The 18,853-nt window shown below is 38.8% G+C and overlaps 1 protein-coding gene across 19 annotated transcripts in view; it reads left to right on the top strand.

Moving 5' to 3' along the window:
- Positions 1-18,853, top strand: part of Ccdc7 (coiled-coil domain containing 7) — a 194,331-nt gene that overhangs the window by 99,636 nt on the left and 75,842 nt on the right. For 14 of the 19 annotated variants that reach the window (XM_042277896.2, XM_076572376.1, XM_076572375.1 and 11 more), the window contains exons 30-31: positions 14,914-14,985; positions 17,574-17,678. In XM_042277896.2, the coding sequence (XP_042133830.2) occupies positions 14,914-14,985; positions 17,574-17,678 (177 nt within the window). Of the gene's footprint in view, positions 1-5,675; positions 6,736-8,015; positions 8,125-14,913; positions 14,986-17,573; positions 17,679-18,853 lie in introns of all 19 variants that reach the window. The other 5 variants (XM_076572384.1, XM_076572381.1, XM_076572380.1 and 2 more) reach the window with 1 other exon arrangement.

The following is an 18,853-nucleotide window of genomic DNA, read 5'->3' as shown; positions in this document are numbered from 1 at the left end:
AAGACAACATAAGGAGATCAAGGGGATACAAATTGGAAAGGAAGAAGTCAAACTTTCACTATTTGCAGATGATAGAATAGAATTCAACCAACGAACATGGATAGGTAGGATTAACATAGTAAAAATGGCGATCTTACCAAAAGCAATCTACAGATTCAATGCAATCCCCATCAAAATACCAACACAATTCTTCACAGACATGGAAAGAACAATATTCAATTTCATATGGAAAAACAAAAAACCCAGGACAGCTAAAAGAATCCTGTATAATAAAGCAACCTCTGGAGGCATCACGATCCCTCACTTCAAGCTCTTCTATAGAGCTACAGTAACAAAAACAGCTTGGTATTGGCATAAAAACCAACACATAGACCAATGGAATTGAATTGAAGACCCTGACATCAATCTGCACACATATGAACACCTAATTTTTGACAAAGAAGCCAAAACTGTAAAATGGAACAGAGAAAGCATCTTCAACATATGGTGCTGGCATAACTGGATTTCAACTTGTAGAAGATTGCAAATAGATACATATTTGTCACCATGCACAAAACTTAAGTCCAAGTGGATCAAAGACCTCAGCATAAATCCAGTTACTCTTAACCTGGTAGAAAAGAAAGTAGGAAATAGTCTTAAACACATTGGCACTGGAGATCACTTCCTAAATGTAACACCAGTAATACAGACACTGAGAGCAACAATTAATAAATGATAACTCTTGAAACTAAGAAGCTTTTGTAGGGCAAAGGTCATTGTCAATAAGACAAAACAACAGCCTACAGAATGGGAAAAGATCTTCACCAACTCCACATCTGACAGAGGGCTGATCTCCAAGATATATAAAGAACTCAAGAAACTAGACATCAAAATACCTAACAGTCCAATTAAAAAATGGACTACAGAGCTAAACAGAGAATTCTCAACAGAAGAATTTCAAATGGCCAAAAGACATTTAAGGAACTGCTCAAAATCCTTAGTCATCAGGGAAATGCAAAACAAAATGACTCTGAGATACCATCTTGCACCTGTCAGAATGGCTATGATCAAAAACACTGAAGATAGCTTATGTTGGAGAGGATGTGTAGCAAGGGGAACACTCCTACACTGTTGGTAGGAATGCAAACTTCTACAGCCACTCTGGAAATCAGTATGGCAGTTTCTCAGAAAAACAATGACATCATGAGGTTTGCAGACAAATGGATGGAACTAGAAAATATCATCCTGAGTGAGGTAACCAGACTCAGGACAAACATGGTATGTACTCACTCATAAGTGGATACTATATGTAAAGCAAAGGATAACTAGACTGCAACCTATAGCTCCATGGAGGCTAACTAGTAAGGAGGACCCTAGGAAGAACTCATGGATCACCCAGCAATGGAGAAATGGATGAGATCTGCATGAGCAAACTGGGGGGTAATGGAGGGCAAGGGACAGGGGATGAGAGCTTAGGGGAGCAGGAGGTTCAACCTGGAATGGGAACAGAGTGGAAGAGCAAGGAAAGAGATACCATGATAAATGAAGACACCATGATAAGTTATTATGCCCTTAACTGTAGTAGGAATCTTAAAGAGTCTTGTTAATAAAATCAAACCTGAGCCAGGTATGAATACTGGAAAATCAGAGAGACAGAACAAGTCACAGCTAACCTCACCTGGCCAACTTCTCAGCTGATCTTGTTTCCTCAGACTGGAAGCCTCTGTGTCCTCATAAGTGAATGGCTCTCAGCTGAACTGTGCTGCCCAAAACCTAAAAGTTTAACCAGCCAAATGCTTAACCAGTCCAAATGCTTCTAGTTTCTGGTCCTCACGCCTTATATATCTTTTTGCTTTCTACCACCACTCCCTGGGATTAAAGGCATGATGAGTCACCATGCTTGGCTATATCCTTGAACAGATGGATTTCTGCCTCAGGAATGTTAGGATTAAAGGCGTGTGCTACCACTGTCTATCCTCATGTTTAATATTGTGGCTGTTCTGTCTCTGACCCCAGATAAGTTTATTAGGGTGCACAATATTTTGGGGAACACAATGCCACCACAGGGGAATCTGTGGTTGGTATGTAAAATGAATAGAAAAATCTCTTAATTAAAAAAATATGAAGCTTGGCATTGGTGGCGCATACCTTTAATCCCAGCACTCAGGAGGCAGAGGCAGGAGGATCTCTGTGAGTTCGAGGCCAGCCTGGACTACAGAGTGAGTTCCAGGAAAGGCACAAAGCTACACAGAGAAACCCTGTCTTAAAAAATATATACATATGAACATAAAAAAAAACTGCATTAACTGACACCATAGGTCAAATGCACTTGACAGATACCTATAGAACATTTCACCCAACCTCTGCAGAATGCACATTCTTCTCACCAGCCTGTGGCCCTTTCTCTAAAATAATTCCAGGGTCCTGCAGCTTCTCCACCTCATGCCAGCTTTGCTGTGTGTCTGCCCTGCCTGTTTTTTCTTAATTCCCTGAATTCCACCACCCCAGTCTCATCAAATCCCTGTAGCCATACTGAAGTGGAGCAAGGCGGCATCTGAACAAGGAATGAATCCTGACTACAAGGAACTCTCATTAGTCAGACAAGGGACTATTACCATGAGAATCAGGCTAATAAAGGGAAAGGGGAAAATAAAATAAATAAGGATAAAGGAAAAAATAAAGAAATAGAAGGGAGCCCATTTCAGTTCCTTGGATGTAGAACATTGGGACAAGGCGACTCTAGAGACAGGCAGTTATATTTAAGTAGAATTTAGAAGACAGGCAGATAGTTACATGGTACCAAGCAGACTCTAAAGATAGGTAGTCAAATATTAGTGCTTGGGGAAGATTTCAGGAACCTGGAGACGTGGCGGCAAGACATTGCAGCTTCATTGATTCTTGGGATTGTGTTCAGAGAGACATGCTCTTGGCTTCCAGAAGGGATGTGTTTTTTCTGCCTAGGAAGAAGTGGGAGACTGAGGAATCGATACATTGCGGAGGAACCCGAGTATGTTTCTATTTTGGTTTTCAGTTTTTCTGTTTTCATGTTACATTGGGGGGGCGGTCATTACACTGGTAATGGTGCACACAGAAGTGGAGCTCTGGGCAGGCAGGTGGAAGCCCTGGTGGGCAGGTCCTGGAGCAGTTGATCCTTTACAGATGTCTGCATTGGTAGCTCATCCAGCCCAGCCAGGTGAGAATATGTGAGCATGGAGGTGACAGGCGCACAGATGGAGAATGCTGTAGCCAAAGGGAACAATCTTGATATCTTTAAATGTTACCTAGTTTTTTGTTTTTGTTTTTGTATTTAAACATCCAGACTCAAATAACAAAACAGCTGTATTTCTGAGATGTCTGGTAACTGTATCCACACAGGTAAGGCTGGTCAAGGGAGAACCTAGCGGGCCTATGCTTTTTCATCCAGTGGTCTAATCCTACATCTTCCTTTACCTGCTTCTGCTAATGATGACTTCTCTCTTTGGTGGGCGGGGGAGTGCAGGGGACTTGTCTCTAACCACCTGGAGTCCCAGTGGTCTCTGTTCAACTATAGTTCTGCAATTCAGGCAGGATAATCGGGACCTACCTCTTGGTAGGTACTTGGTACTTGGGTATTTGGACCCACAGTAATGATGATAATGTGGAGTGAAGAGAACCCTGGGGGCATGAAATCCTAAGTGAATGTGTGTTGTGGACATTAGCTTAGCCATATCAAGAATCTAATACTTCAGCCCATGGCAGTGGCAACATCTCCCCTGACCCAGAGTGAGGCTCAGAGGGATGGCAAAGCCTTCCTCAGAGATTCAAGGAAGTGTTGATATTATGTGCGGAAATGTCCACCATAGCTTTCTTCTCCCAGATACGTGCAGGCTAAAGACAGCTCGCCTACAGGGACTGCCCCTGCCAAGATGAGCTTAGCCTGCCTCCTTGATTCAGCTGTCTGCAATAACCCCGTGTCCCTGGTCACGTGCTGAGTTTTCAGGGTGCTCTGGCTTCTCCACCAGCTTCACTCTGGGTCTGTGAGTTCATCTTTTCTTTCCCATCAGATCTCAGTCATCCCAAGAGCCATGCTGGTTGAGGTGGATCAGAAATTGTACCTTGTATAACTTTTTAAACTTGTTAGACATGGTCCAGAACTCAAAATGAGTGAGTAGTATGTGGAGTAGGATTGTTAAAATTATATGCTGTTCTTGCTCAGTGTCATAACTGGTTACGTCCATTATGTCTAGTTAATTGATGGTGGGTTTTATTCCTATTGGTGATAAATGAGGCTTTCTATTACTATATGCCTGCTGGCTTTTGGGGGTGAGGGTAAATTAGGGCCATTGTAATGGTATTTCACTGTTGTTTCAATTCATACCTGCTCCTCTTGCAGAGGACTTGGGTTCTGTTCCCAGCACGCGCATGGTACTCACAACCTTCGTTAATTCCAGTTCCATGGAATCTGATGTCCTCTTCTGGCCTACACAGGCACTAGACACACGTGGTGCATAGACATTTTTTAAATTAATTCACACTCTAGTACATATATATCATCTGGGGGGAAATAAACTAAAACAGCAATAAAATACCACAGTGAGTCTTTATTCTACACAGATAAAACCATCTTTGTTCACAAATGAATTATTTTTTCCTTTCCTATGTGTACACTTTGTATTACCTTATTATGCTGTTGGATTATCTAAAAGTCCTTTTTGGATGCTGAGAAGCAATGGTTTGCAGGAGCATCCCTCCTTGCTCTTGACCTTAATGAAAGAGCTTCGAGTTTCTCACTGCTAAGCATGTTAATACTAAGGGTTCCCAAACACGCAGTTCAGCAAGTAGAGGAAACCCCCTTCTATTCTGCTTTTCTGGTGGTATTTTTTGTGAATGGGTGTTAAACTTTAGCTAAGGCCTTTCTGTGTCTATGGAGATGATCGTGTGAATTTTTTTCTTAGCCTGTTATGAATGAAGACAACCAACTATCAGATATTGTACTTCCTTGTAAGTCTGAGTTAAATCCCAATGGTTTCTAATTCTTTGTGTGTGTGTTTGAAGTCAGATTATTCCTATTTCATTGAGGGTCTATGTTGCTGAGTAGAAATGGTGTGTAAATTTTCTCTTCGTATATTAGGGTAGTGCTGGCCTCAGAGAAGTAGAATGAATCAGTCTTATTCTCTCTCTCCTAGAAATTTGGTACAAAGCTTGTCTTAAATGTTTGTTTGAGTTAACCAGGGAATCCCTTTGGCTCTGCCATTATCTATTATGAATAGTTATTAATTATAGACTCGGTTTATTTAATGGACCCATTTTAACTATATTTTTCTTATGTGAAACTTGAGAGATTGTATCTTTCAAAGTATTGGCCTTTTCCATTTAGGTTACTAGTTTTAAGCATAGAGTTATTTACAGTTTGTTGTCATTTGGGTTCACAGAATTTTTACCTCATTTTAACAATTTATACTCTCTTTGTGCTTAACCTACTTAACCTCTTCTCAAAGAGCTAGCTTTTATTTTGTTGATTTTTTTCTGCTAATTTTATTTTCAATTTTATGGATTTTTCCTGCTCTAACTACTTTATTTTTTAACTTTAGATTTCATTTGCTCACCCTTTGCTAGTTTCCTACAGTAGAAACAAATTATTGGTTTGTGGTCTCCTTTTCTAATATATGCATCTGATGCTATAAGTTTTCTCATAAACACTACTTTTGCTGCAACAGAATTGACTCAGGACTTACAAAGAAGGAAGGGAACTTCTAACATAAAACTGTAACGTTGAAGGAGTGGCCAGTAGTGTTGCAAGCTCCATGATTGAAGGTGATTATGCAGAACAGCTTGTTTCTAAAGTGGATGAAGTACCCTTGCAGTAGAGGAAGATGCCATCGAGGACTCTAACTGCAGGAAGTCAGTGCATGACTTTGAGAATGCGGAGGACAGTCTGATTTTGTTGTTATGAGCTAATGCAGATCGATGACTTTACATCAAAACCTGGATTTATCATTTCAATGATCTAGAATACCTCAGAATTGGACTAAATTTACTGTGCTCTTTAAGCGCAGCAATATTGCCTGGTTGACAGCTCATGTCTTTGTAAGAGCTTGTTGAATAAGCCCCTTGGAAGACCTACTGCCTACAAGAAAAGATTGCCTTCAAGATCCTGTTGTTAGGGTCTGCAATGAAGATGTGTGATTAGAGGAATGTGCATGCATGCTGAATAACATGAAAGACTCAACATTCAGGTCTTGAAACATGCATTTCAAAGGCTCCTGCTGCCCCTCCTGAATAATTCTTTTGTTGGATCTGCATAAAGAAAATGGAAACCACTGGAAACAGTTCATCAGTCTAGATATCATCAAGAATATTGATGATTCACAGGAAGAGTTTACACTGTTGATATTAACAAGAATGTCAAAGAAGCTGATTCCAACCTTGGCAGCTTTGAAGCTTTCAGGACTTGGGTAGAGTAAGACCCTACAAGTGTGGAAAGACAAGAGAAGCAGAACCAGAAGTAAGGCCTGCCCGCACAGCCACAATCTTGTGTCAACTTGATGGAGTGAGGAGCTACTTCTTAGAAACGTACAAAGAAAATAGTTTAACTCATGGTAGAATTCCTTGCAAAATTAGCCAGCCCTTCCAGATGCCACCAACTACATTTTTTTGTGATATTCTAAACTTTTTGCTGTCAGATCAACAACATTCACAGCATCTTCACCATGAATAGAGGTCCATCATCCCTCCACGTTCTCATTTATCTTCAACTCCATCTTGATACCTAGTGAGGTAACCCAAACCTTTCTTCTCATGATACCTTTGTAATTGTATCGTTATAAATGGCTAGCTTTCTGTTTAGCATGAATTCTGAGCAAGAGGGTATTGTAAGGTGACCCAAGGAAGAAGGCCTTAGGACCTCAGTTAAAAGCATCCCATTTCCCCCATCATTAAAGTTGATCCTTTGGCCAGCATGGAAACTCTTTTCTCTGTACTGCTTTCATGGCACAACAACCCCAATGACAGAAGGACATCTTACCTTTTAGTTATTGGAAACATGCCCATTGGTTTCAATGAGAGCTTTTCTCAATGACAGTCACTTGGGCTATTGGGCAAAAAGTATTTGTGTTACTAAGTATACATCTGTGGAGCTTCTCATACTGTACATTGACATCCAGTTTAGGTGCATATCACATCCTGCATCCTGCATTGTAGTTTCTCAGAGATGCCACAGTGATTAAGGCATTGCTCACACATTTAACAACAACACCAAAAGTATTACTTGTGGATGTGGACACTTGTACTAGTTCCAGTGAATTTTATGGGCATGAACTCATTATGACACTCCCATTTTTTTCAGTCTTATTCCCAAGACACTGGTCACCTGGCCGATTCAACTAGCTTCTGTCCATGATCAATAGCTTAAATCTTAGACCTTCTCCAGTCCACACATCAGCCTTTGCGCTGCCTCAAGTTTTACCCACAAGGATTTTTCCTTATTGCTGTGTTTCATGGTCTCCAGTTAGTGTGACTGCAATAAATTCCCAAATAAAGGGTTAATACACAAAATATACTTCAACATTAAGCAATCTGAGAAATAAATGGGCAAAAGACAGAAATGGGTGGAGAAAAGCAGAAGTGTCTGATGTAGTGGAGATGTATAATGATAAAGACAAGAAAGTATTTCAAAATATACTCTAGTAAGACTCAGATTCTATGCCCATCCAAACTACAGAGTTTCAATATCTAGGTTCTCCATTAAGAACAAGCACTATTGAACCTACCTTAGTCTCACACCCTTGACCTTAAACTCCCATATTTGTCCCCCCCCCATCCCCACCCCACCCCCTTGGAATTTTTTTAATTTCATGAGAAGGATTCCAACTCATGACTTCCTCGGCCATCCTAATATTTTTATAATTTGTAAATGTTTAGATGATGGTTATTTAGCTATACAATGTAATACTGGAAATCACCACCTTAATAAAATGAAGAATGAAATATGCCATTGTGTCTCATCACAGTTTTGGAGTATGTCTTTCTTCAATGAATTTCACACATCTGCTTTGTAGGTCAGAACATCGAGCTAAGGTCTGATGAAAAGTATATGTCAATAGACCCAACATCCAAAGATCATCCTCAATTTAAGAAACTGAAAACTACCCACATAGAAAACACCTGGTATGTATAACGACAGCCAATAACCTTGAGTCCTATAACCATGCATATGAAAAAAACAAATTGGAAATGTGGTCACAGAGACTGGGCAGATGGCTCAGTGGATAAAGGTCTTGTCACTCAAGCATGAAGACCAGAGTCTAGATCCCTATAATTCACAAAAGCTAGCCTGGAATGGAAGCCCATCTTTAATCCTAGTGCTCAGGAAATGTAAACAAGATCCCTAGGGCAAGGTAGCTAGCTAGACTAGCCACTTTGGCAAGTTTGGGGTTTGGTGAAAGACCCTGTCTCAGTAAATCAAATGGACAGTGGTCAAGTAAGACATTTGACATCGACCTCTGGCCTCCACATTTGTGCACATGCAAAGGTGCACACACCTGTATCCAAACACATGCAAACATGCCTCTCCCACATACATGTGCAAATCAACACACAAAAATCAGCAGCTTTTCTAAATACTAATAATGAAATTGATGAAAAAGAAGTCAGGAAAAAATTCCATTCACAGTAGCTTTAAAAAATGTCTATGGGAAATGTGGTGAACGCAAAGTATAATGACATATACTACATTGAAACCTAGTTGTATGCTAGTCAAAAAACAACAACAAAAAAAGCTACCAAGGAATAACCTAACCAAAGAGATAAAAGACGGCTCGTGGGAATATAAACTAGTGTCACCACTACAGAAATCAGTACGGAGGTTTTAAAAAAGAAAAAAAACTAGAAAAATACAGAAGGAACCACCTATGATCAAGCTATACTACTCCTGGCTACACACCCAAATCTGTACCATCCATAGTACATAGGCATTTGCTCATCCATGTTGACTATAGTACTATTCACAACAGCCAATACATAGAATTAGCCCTGATGTCCATCAACATGTTAATGAATGTAGAAACTTTGATATATGCAATGGAATGAAATTTAACCATTAAAAAGAAAACCTGCAAAACGTCACTTGCAGTAAAATTGATAAAATTGGTGGTCATCAAATACATGAAATAAACCAAATTCAGAAAGACAAATATCGCATATTTTCTCTCACATACAGAATCTATATCATCCAAAGGGGGAGGAGAGTAAAGGAAGGCAGAAGGGGAAAACAAAGATAAAAGGCTGCATATTTTCTCTTATGAAGAATCTATAATTGCATGCACACTAGTTTCTATGGTTAAATAAAACCCTGATGTGTACATCACAAGGTAATGGTTTCATTATGGTATACATAATTATAATTTATACCTATTCATCCCCCTTCCCCCTACATTTTTCTTAAGCTACTGTGAATTTTTTCTGACTTCTTTCTCAGAAACTTCATTATTGGTCTTTAGAAAAGCTACTTGTTTTGTGTATTAATTTGGAATCCTAATTTGCTAATCTGAGACTTTCTTGGTAGTCTTTAGTATCCTTTTAAGTAAAGGATCATGACATTCACAAATAGAGATAATTTAACTTATTCCTCTCTTATTTGTGTCCTTTTTCTTTTTCTGCTTTATACTCTTTCTAAAATTTCAGGCATGGTATTGACTAAAAGTAGAAAGAACAGAAAACGCTTGTCTTGTTCCTCATTCTAGAGAACATGCTTTCAGTAGTCCTCCATTTATTATAATGTTTGTCTATAGGTGTAGTGTATACAACCTTTATCACGAAGGGAAGTTGAACTTTGCCAAAGGCCTTTTCTGTATCTACTCTCCTTATGTCTGCTTGTATGCTTTATTATCATTTCTATGAATTATGAACTATTCTTGCATGCCTGGAATGAAGCGCACGTGGTCATGGAGAATGATTGATGGAAATGCTGTATGGCTGAATTTGCTTTACAAGCATTTTATTAAGACTCTTTGCATCCTCTTTATTGCACCCTTCCCCTCAAGGCTCAGGGATCAATGTGGAAGAAGGGGCAGAAACATTGTAAGAGTCAGAGGTGGTGGATGATTTTACACAACAGGACAGCCACACACATGAACCCACAGAGACTGTGCCAACAATGCCCATGACCTGCACAAGTTCAAGCCAGACAGAATCCAGGCATGAAGGAAGTGAATCAGACACAAAGTTCCACCACTAGCCAAGAGGCTAGTCAATAATGATAGCTAATGGGGAAGGGAAACACAGTTTGTTCAATGGAATGATACTAGGTATACCAACCTGAGCAGGTTTCATACTCAATAGTAATTGGCCAACATATATCGGACTCCATGTTTGGTTTTAAATAGTTTTTTTCTTTCTTTCTTTTTGAAGAAAGAGAAAGAACATGAAGTTGGGTGGGTAAGGGTGGGGGAGGATCTGAGAGAATTGGAAGGTGGGAAGGAACGTGATGAAAACGTACTGTATGGAATTGTCTAAGAATTTAGCACTGAAACTGCCTGGTCTTGGGCTCTTTGTTGGGGTATTTTCTTTCCTCGGCCAGTCTTGTAGCTCATTACAGATCTGTTTGTTAACACCTAGTACTGACTTTGGTCATGCATATGTGTCTCGGTATTTATCCTTTACTTACTTTAAGATTTTATTTTCTTAAAATACAAGTTTTGAAAATGTTTCCTGACAGTCCCCTGGATCTCATTGGCATTTCTTTTGAGGTCCCACTTTTCTTCTTAATTTACCATTTTGTTTTCTGTCTATCTTTTCTGTTTTCTTTTGGTTAGTGTGAGAAAAGTTCTGTCCATCTGGCTTACTTTTTCAAAAAAAAAAAACAAAAAACAACTTTTGCTTAAGTGATTTTCATATTGTCCTTTAGTGTTCAATTTCATTCATTTCTATGCTGACATTATTGTTTCTGTGTATTGCACTTGTATTTTACTTATTTTTCTATTATCTTAATGTGCATCATTAACTCATTTATTTCAACTTCAGTTTTGTTAATGTGATCACTCACAATTGTCAATGTTATTCTTAGAACTGCTATTACTATATTTCAAAAGATCTGTAATTTTTTTCCTTATAGATTTATTTGATCCTAAGAATCTGTGCATTTCCTCCTTGACATTTTTAATGACACACTATTCAAGAGTATATTTAATAATTTAGATATGTTAATATAGTTTCTACAGTTTCTATTGCTATTCATTTCTGATTTTATGCCATTATAACCTGATACAATAAAGAAATGACTTTTAATATTTTCTAGAAAACCCTAGGTTTCACATCCATGTTTATGATGAAGATTATTGTAAGATGTTCAGTTTTTGTTATGTTCTTGTCTGACTTGGACACCAGGGTAATGCTGACTTCAAAGAATAAGTTAGGGTATGTTTATTCACTTTGTGTTTTTTGGAAAAACTGGAGGAACCTTGATATTAGCTTCCTTTTAAAGATATGGTAGAATTCATCCAATCTGGAGCCAGTTTTAGCTGAAAGATTTTGTTACTGCTTCATTTATATTGCCTGTTGTGGGTCAATTTTAAGTCTTTCATATCCTCTTTGTTTAGTTGGTATCTCATAGGTATATAGTAATGTGTTTATTTCCTCTAGGGTCCCAGTTTTTTTTTTTTTTAATATAACTACTCAAATATTTCCTAATGCTCCTCTGGATAGTGTTTGAATCTGTTGTAATGGCCTCTTTCCATCTCCAATTTTGTTAATTTGGGTCTTTTATCTCCTTTTTTTTAATAGTTTGACTAGATGTTTGTCAATATTTTTTTTCCAAAGAACCAGATGTTTCATTGATTCTGTGTATTATTCGGTTTTATTAATTTCTGTTCTGATTTTTGTTGCTGGTTGGGGCTTGTGTTATTGTTTGACTAAGACCTTGAAGTACGCTGTCACTCACTGTAGATCTGATCCTCTAACGTGCTCATTCATAGCTACATTTCCCTCTTGTGACTGCCTTTCCTGTAGCCCAGAGGTTCCCAAAAGCTGTGCTTTCATTTTCATCTGATTCTAGGAATTGTTAAATTTCCTCCCCAATGTCTTCAGTGATTCACTCCCCATTCAACATGTATTGTTCAGTCTTCAGTTTGTGTGGTCTCAATGGTTTGTCTTGCTGTTGATTTATACTTTTATTCTACTATAATCTGAAAAGATACAATAAAATATTTCTGTTCTCATTTGTAAGGGTCTTTGTGGCTGAGAACATGATCGATTTTAGAGAAAGTTCCAAGAGCTACTAAGAAGAATATGTATTTTGTATCTGTTGTGTCAAATATTCCTTAGGATGTCTGTTAAACAGACACTGATCTTGATTACAGGTGTAATTTAACACTGAAGTTTCCTTGTTAGTTTTTACTTTGTACTACCTAGCAATAGATGAAAGCTACCCCTACCCACTATTATTGTCTTACAATCTCTCTGAAGTATTATGCCCACTAGCATTTTTTTTCCTTTTTATGAAATTGAGGTCCCAAGTGTTTGATGCATATTTATACTTCTCATGTCTTTTTGGTGTCTCATTGCCTTTATTCATATATAATGGACTACTTCATTTCTTCTAACTTTAGTTTTTAAGTCTACATTATTAGATTTAAGTCTACAATATCCAGGGGGCATTAGGGAATATCTGAGAATTTATAGTTAAAAAACGTAGAGGACATAAATACCTTTCTACAAGACACCTCCATACCTACAAGATGATATCTGCATACCTACCAGATACCAATTCCAGAAAAGCTACACCAGCTTGTTTCCAGCTCTCATTTAAATTTCTACCATTTGACTGTAATCTGTAGGCATCTTTGCCCAATGAGAACTATTTCCTGGAGACAACAGAGACTTGGTTCTTGTTTTTCAATCCCATTAGCTAGTGTGCATCTCTTTATTCATATGCCATCTGCAATGCAGGTTATAATTTAGAGGTATTTATTAATTCCTGTAGTTCTGTTGGCTGTTTTCCTGAATAGTTAGATTGTTGTTCATGCTTTCCTCTCTCCCCCATTAGTATCAGGGCTTTCCTAGTTTACTGTGTTAGCCACGATGGACTACTTCCTAGTTTTCTTTTATTGACCCATTTCTCTCATGTAATTTATTCTTTCCTGTGTCCTCATATTGGACATTCTCTTCCTCTGTATTAAGGCTCCTAGAAGTAGCTTCTGCTATGCTAGCGTGGTGGTCATGAACTGCCTTTTTTTGTGCTTGTTTAACAGAAAGGTTCCTATCACTCCCTCAACTATACAGCAACCTTGATTCACGGTCGCTCCCTTCCAGGTATTGAAATATCTCATGTATTCTTTGCAGTGTTTGGGGGCACTGCTGAGTGGTCTGATGCAATGCTGATGTGTCCAAACAAGTTGCAGTCAGAATGTCTGCTTTGCTATGTTAGTCCCGCACGAGAGTAGAGCCCTCTGTTGGAGCTTCCCAGTCCTCAGCGACTGCCTCCTTACGTGCTTTCTCCCTGGACTCTGGACACCACTGCCTTCTCTCTGGAATGCCATATAATCATGCCTTCTGTGCGCCACTCTCATTGTCAGAGACTCAGGGTCGGTGGCTGTGTTCTGTCATCACACCAGGACCTCAGCTGCTTGCCCTTCATGCACATGTCAGGTTCAGCTTGCTTTTTATATACATGGAGTTGTGGATGTCATTGTCTGCCTGGTCAGTGGAGATGGGGATGATCCCAGAGTTTGGAGACAGAGTGGTGCCAATTTGGTTTTGCTCACTCCAGCATAATGGTATAGCCACAGAATCTCTCTCAAGAATCATTGCTGCCTTCTTACCAACCTGGTAGAAAAGGAAACAGTCAGTTGCAAGTCCCTTCAGAGCGTCTTAATCCTGGGCTGGACCAGCTCTCCTTACCCATGTTTTCTCAGTTTAATACGTGTATATGATGACAAAGGAAAGTGACTACCGAGAAGGAGATGAGGAACTAGATCTCAGAGCTGGACACACGTCCTGGGTTGTGATTAATCATCTGGGGGAGGGTGGCTGTATAAAAACACTTTTCAATTTTATTTTAAAAATCTACCTGTATATGTCAGTGATATTGAAAATATGTCATCCCTTTGACCTGTGAATATTATCTTAGATCTATTTTTATCATAAAAAAAATCTTTATGAGAATCCTGGGAAGGTAACTTAACCAGGACAGAACTTTATACAAAAGCATTAGGACCCAATCTAATCCTCAGAATTCATATAAAAAGCTGGGTGTAATAGAATATTTTTATAATATCAGTGCTGGGAAAACAAAGACAAGAAGACCCTTGAGGTTCTCTTACCCAGGTCCAGGAGAATCAGTGAGCTCCAGATTCAGTGCAAAAATAAGTTGAACAGTGATTGAGGAAGACACTCAGCACTGACCTCTGCTCTACACACATTCGGGCACTCACCCACATATGAACATGCACACACACACATCACATATATACACATACATACACATATAAAATCTATCTTTTCTGACAAACTATATAGTCATATATATTATTAGCATTAATGCCATCCTACTTTCTACTTCAATGTGTTTCTTCCTCATGCTACTAACTTTACCAGAAGTAGGTAACTGTAAGAAAATCATTTAAATGTTTGTGAATTCACCATTTGAACAAGAATCGCTTATAGAAGTCAAGGTGACAGACAGCTGTTGGGTTAAAATAGAAACAATACTATCAGACAGGAATAAATGTCTAGGAGCAAACTTACAATCCTAACTGTTCAGTTTTAGCAAGAATGATTCCATATCTGTCAAATTAACTGCTGACATTTAAGGAGATAACATTTTTCTTCTTACCTGAAAGATGTGTAAAACTGTGCCTAACTTTCAGACACTGTAGTCATTTTAAGATTAGACCATAATTGGTAAGCCTCAGTGTTACTATGTTTCATTCATTAAAAAGTTTTTGTTTTTCATTTGGGTAGATGAAAATGTGAATGGAATCTTCATAGATGAAGACCTAGAATCAGAAAGCAGAGATCCAAAGACACTGAAAGGTATGTAGTATGTTTTTAAATACATTTTAAATAAGAGTCATGAAGTGTTTGATGATTTATTTGTGACTTTATAGCTGAGTCTTCCTCAGAACACATAGTTTAGAGCATAAATTACCAAGACTTACGTTTGATGGCATGAATGAGTGCTAACTCTGCCATTCGCTTCCTACAGTCCCTCATGCTCCCAATAGTACACAACACTTACATTTTTATCTGTTTTATTTGGAGTTGGAGGAATAGCTCAGTAGGAAAGTGTTTGCCCTAAACACATGAGGAACTTAGAACCATGTAAAGCCAGATGGAGTAGCACTGTTTTTCCAGGCAGAGAGAGAATGTCCAAGAGTTTGCAAGCCAGCTAGCCTGAAGTTCACAGTGACAAACAAGAGAGCCCCTGTCCCTGTCTCAGACAAAGTGGAAGGTGAGGACAAACACCCAAGGCTACCTACCCTCTGACCTCCAAACACACCATGGCATGTGTGCACATGCATTCACACACATGAACACAAACATCCATGAAGTTTTTTTTAAAAACTTCCATTTGAGTAAAGGACTCTTCCTTTTTCTTATTTGCAGTAGTGTTTCATGAACTATCATTTTAAGAAATACTTTTCTAAGAATTTTGTAGCTCTCTCACATGTATTTCAGTTTTTAAAGTATATCCGTCTTATATTCATATTTCAATTTTATCGGGTGCCATTGTCTCCTAAACTGTATTAGCTGTTGTCCGGGGAAATTATTCTCGGAATTGTTGTATAACTTTGAAAACTCTAAATACATATGACCACCTCCCTCCAACTCCATTTGTTGGATAGTAACACTCTGAAGTAATGGAGTCAGAAAAGCTCCACTCTTGTGAATGGGATTAGTTCTCTCCTAAAGGTGTGTCAGGGAATGCCTTGTTACTTTTCCTCTTATGCCATGTGAAGGTACAGAAGGCAGCACCACACTGTCAAGTGTCCCTAGTGGCAGATGCTGAACCCAACAGTGCAGTTTCAGTGAGGCTCAGATGAGTAGAGCCACAGAGAGCGCATATAGAAAGGCTTTGTCTTCTCAGAGCTCATCCAAGTGTCCATGACTGGACTAGAACGTTGTCGACGTTTGCATAGTAAAGGCAGTTCTGACAAGGGCTCAGATCAAGAGGAAGAACTGGACATTAGAAACAGGAAGAAAAGCCAGCTTTCCTGTGAGTGACAAAGGACTTGACGGAACACTGTCCCAGTGTTCATGGTAGGAGGAATTTAGAAACACAGGAAGAGATTTTCAAGTAGAAAACTGAGGGTGCCACATGACTGCTCATGGTAAAAGTGTTCAAAAAGAGGAATCATTAGTTAAAGGCAGAATTTAAAACCAAAAGGCACGCAAAGCTTAAATACTTGGAAAACTTTCTTCTGGCCCAGATTTGTTGACACGGGTTTGGGAGAGGACACCAAAAGTGTGCTATAGTGGCCGTTTGTTCAGATCAGTGTGGATGAAGTAAGCGAAATGGCAAATGACCCAGAGCGTGTCTGAGATCGCCACGGCTTCTCCTCCTCCATGCCTTACCTGTGTTGTTGCTGTAACAAAATGCCTGACAAGGGCACCTTGAGAAAGAGAGGGAGGGAGGGAGGGAGGGAGGGAGGGAGGGAGGGAGGGAGGGAGGGAGGGAGGGAGGGAGGGAAGGGGAGGGAGGAAGGCATGATTTTGGCTCACAGTTTGAAGGTACTTTATGGCAGGGAGGTCATAGTGTGGCCCCAGAGCCATTTTACAGTGATGGGAATTTACATCTAGATATCTAACTTCTCTTTAAAATATGAAAGACTTTAGAACCCTAGCCCTGTGTTTGTGTCAATCAGTGAGCATGCAGCATTGCATGAAATAGCTATTCCACACATTCCTTTCCCCGCCTCATGTTACCAATTACTACGACATCCCTGTCCCACACATTACATGCTCAGTCCCACTACATATTTGAGCTGTGACCTGGAGAACAGATTATGGAATATAAAGGAACCAGTTCCTTCCAAGTTTCTACACCCGTAACTATGTACCGTTTTACAATATGCATAATCTTTCTAAGATTTACTGTCTTCTTCTGGTAGGGGCTTAAATGCTATTCAGGTGTTGTGAGGATTAAACAAGATAATATTGGGGACTAGGGAAATTTCCCAGTGAGTAAAGCGCTTACTGTACAGACATGAGGACCTGAGTTCATATCCCCAGTACCCACATAAAAAGTTGGCCATGGAGTCCAGCAAGATGGCTCAGAGGGTAAAGGTACTTCCTGCCAAACCTGATGATCTGAGATCAATCCCCAGAACCCAAACTGTGGGCGAATAAGACTGACTCCCCTGTGTAGTCATGCTGTTGTATACATGTGTGTGCCTTTCTGCACGCACACACACACACACACACACACACACACACACACACACATTAATAAAAATAAGTCTTAACACATTGACACAATTTTCTTCAGTTAATGCTAAGTTGTGAAGTAAATCAAGTTAAATGATTACAATGTGTACTCTAGTGAGTCTCATCATGTGATTCAACTTTACCTCAAAGTGTTCATTTGCAATGAACTGATCTGGAGTCTGTTATTATTACAGCTGATAAACCAGTCATAGAAGTTCAGGAGATACCCGAACGTCACAAAACACTGAACCCAATAATTAGCGACCTCATATTTCGCTTGGATATGGACAATGTGGTTGGTAAGTACAACTTGTGACTGGACACTGTAGAACACAGTCCAGTAGGTACAGTGCTTTAGACTGGCAATTTGTGAGCTTCTAGTTAAAAAAAAAAAGAAAGAAAGAAAAGAAAACTTAAGCAAGAGCTATCCCTTCTCAACTTAATAATAACCTGGCTCTAATAAGCCTATATATTAATAACCAATTATGTGATGGATAGTGCATTTACCCTTGCCTGCTCAGGAAATAATAGGTAGGTTTTTCTCTCCATTGCAAGCTTTTGGGACATTAATTATATGCTATATGGCTAGTTCTTTCAGAACATAGTTATCAAATTATATATAATGAGATAATGAAATTGAGTACAGTAAATATGATGACCTTACAATGTGCTTGTCACTCAAATGGGAAATTTAGGTAGTGGAAAGGATTGTCAAAATACTTAAAAATTTAGGAGGTGTGCAGATAACTGCATCCTTCAAACCACAACCCTGAAGGCAACCAACAAACTTCAGCAAAGTGGCAGACCAGCACCATCCACACTGTCTTTCCCAAACCAAAAACATTCAAAACACAAAACAAACAAACAAACAAAACCTATCAGAACTACACTGAAGTTCTTTAAAATAGGCAAAGGCTTACAGCAACCAAAGAAAAGAATGTCTAATAAGGAAACTAAAAAAAAAAAAAAAGAAGAAGAAGAAGAAAAAGGAGCCACTTTCAATATAGAAGGAAAGTTTTATGGAATTCAAGGCATTATCAATAAACATACCTTTTAACATGTGCTAGAGGGGGCCTGTCAATTAGAATAAAAAGCTGCCAGGCAGTAACTGAACCACAGGAAAAAATGAAGATCTCCAGCACTGTTATCATTTTGATTTGTAATACCTGTTTTTGCATTTTATGTTTAAAAGACTCCAAAGCAATGGAATTTTAGTCATTGCATGAAAAATAATTCAAAATAATATCAAGGAAATTTGAAGGCATAGATATAGGCAACTCAATGGACTCAGAAAAACAATTTATATTATAACTGAGAAAAGCAACAGAGACAGATAATCATAAAGTAGAATTAAACAGACATCTTGGAGATGGAGAATTCAAGGAGTGGAAAAAATTAAGTATTATTTAGTGTATAGTAAGCATTAACTCTAAAAATAGCCTTTTATAATAGTCTATGTATATGGATAACAGTT

Source organism: Peromyscus maniculatus, chromosome 5 (genome assembly GCF_049852395.1).
Source record: "Peromyscus maniculatus bairdii isolate BWxNUB_F1_BW_parent chromosome 5, HU_Pman_BW_mat_3.1, whole genome shotgun sequence".
Lineage (NCBI taxonomy): Eukaryota > Metazoa > Chordata > Mammalia > Rodentia > Cricetidae > Peromyscus > Peromyscus maniculatus.
This window is presented reverse-complemented; position numbering and strand designations above follow the sequence as displayed.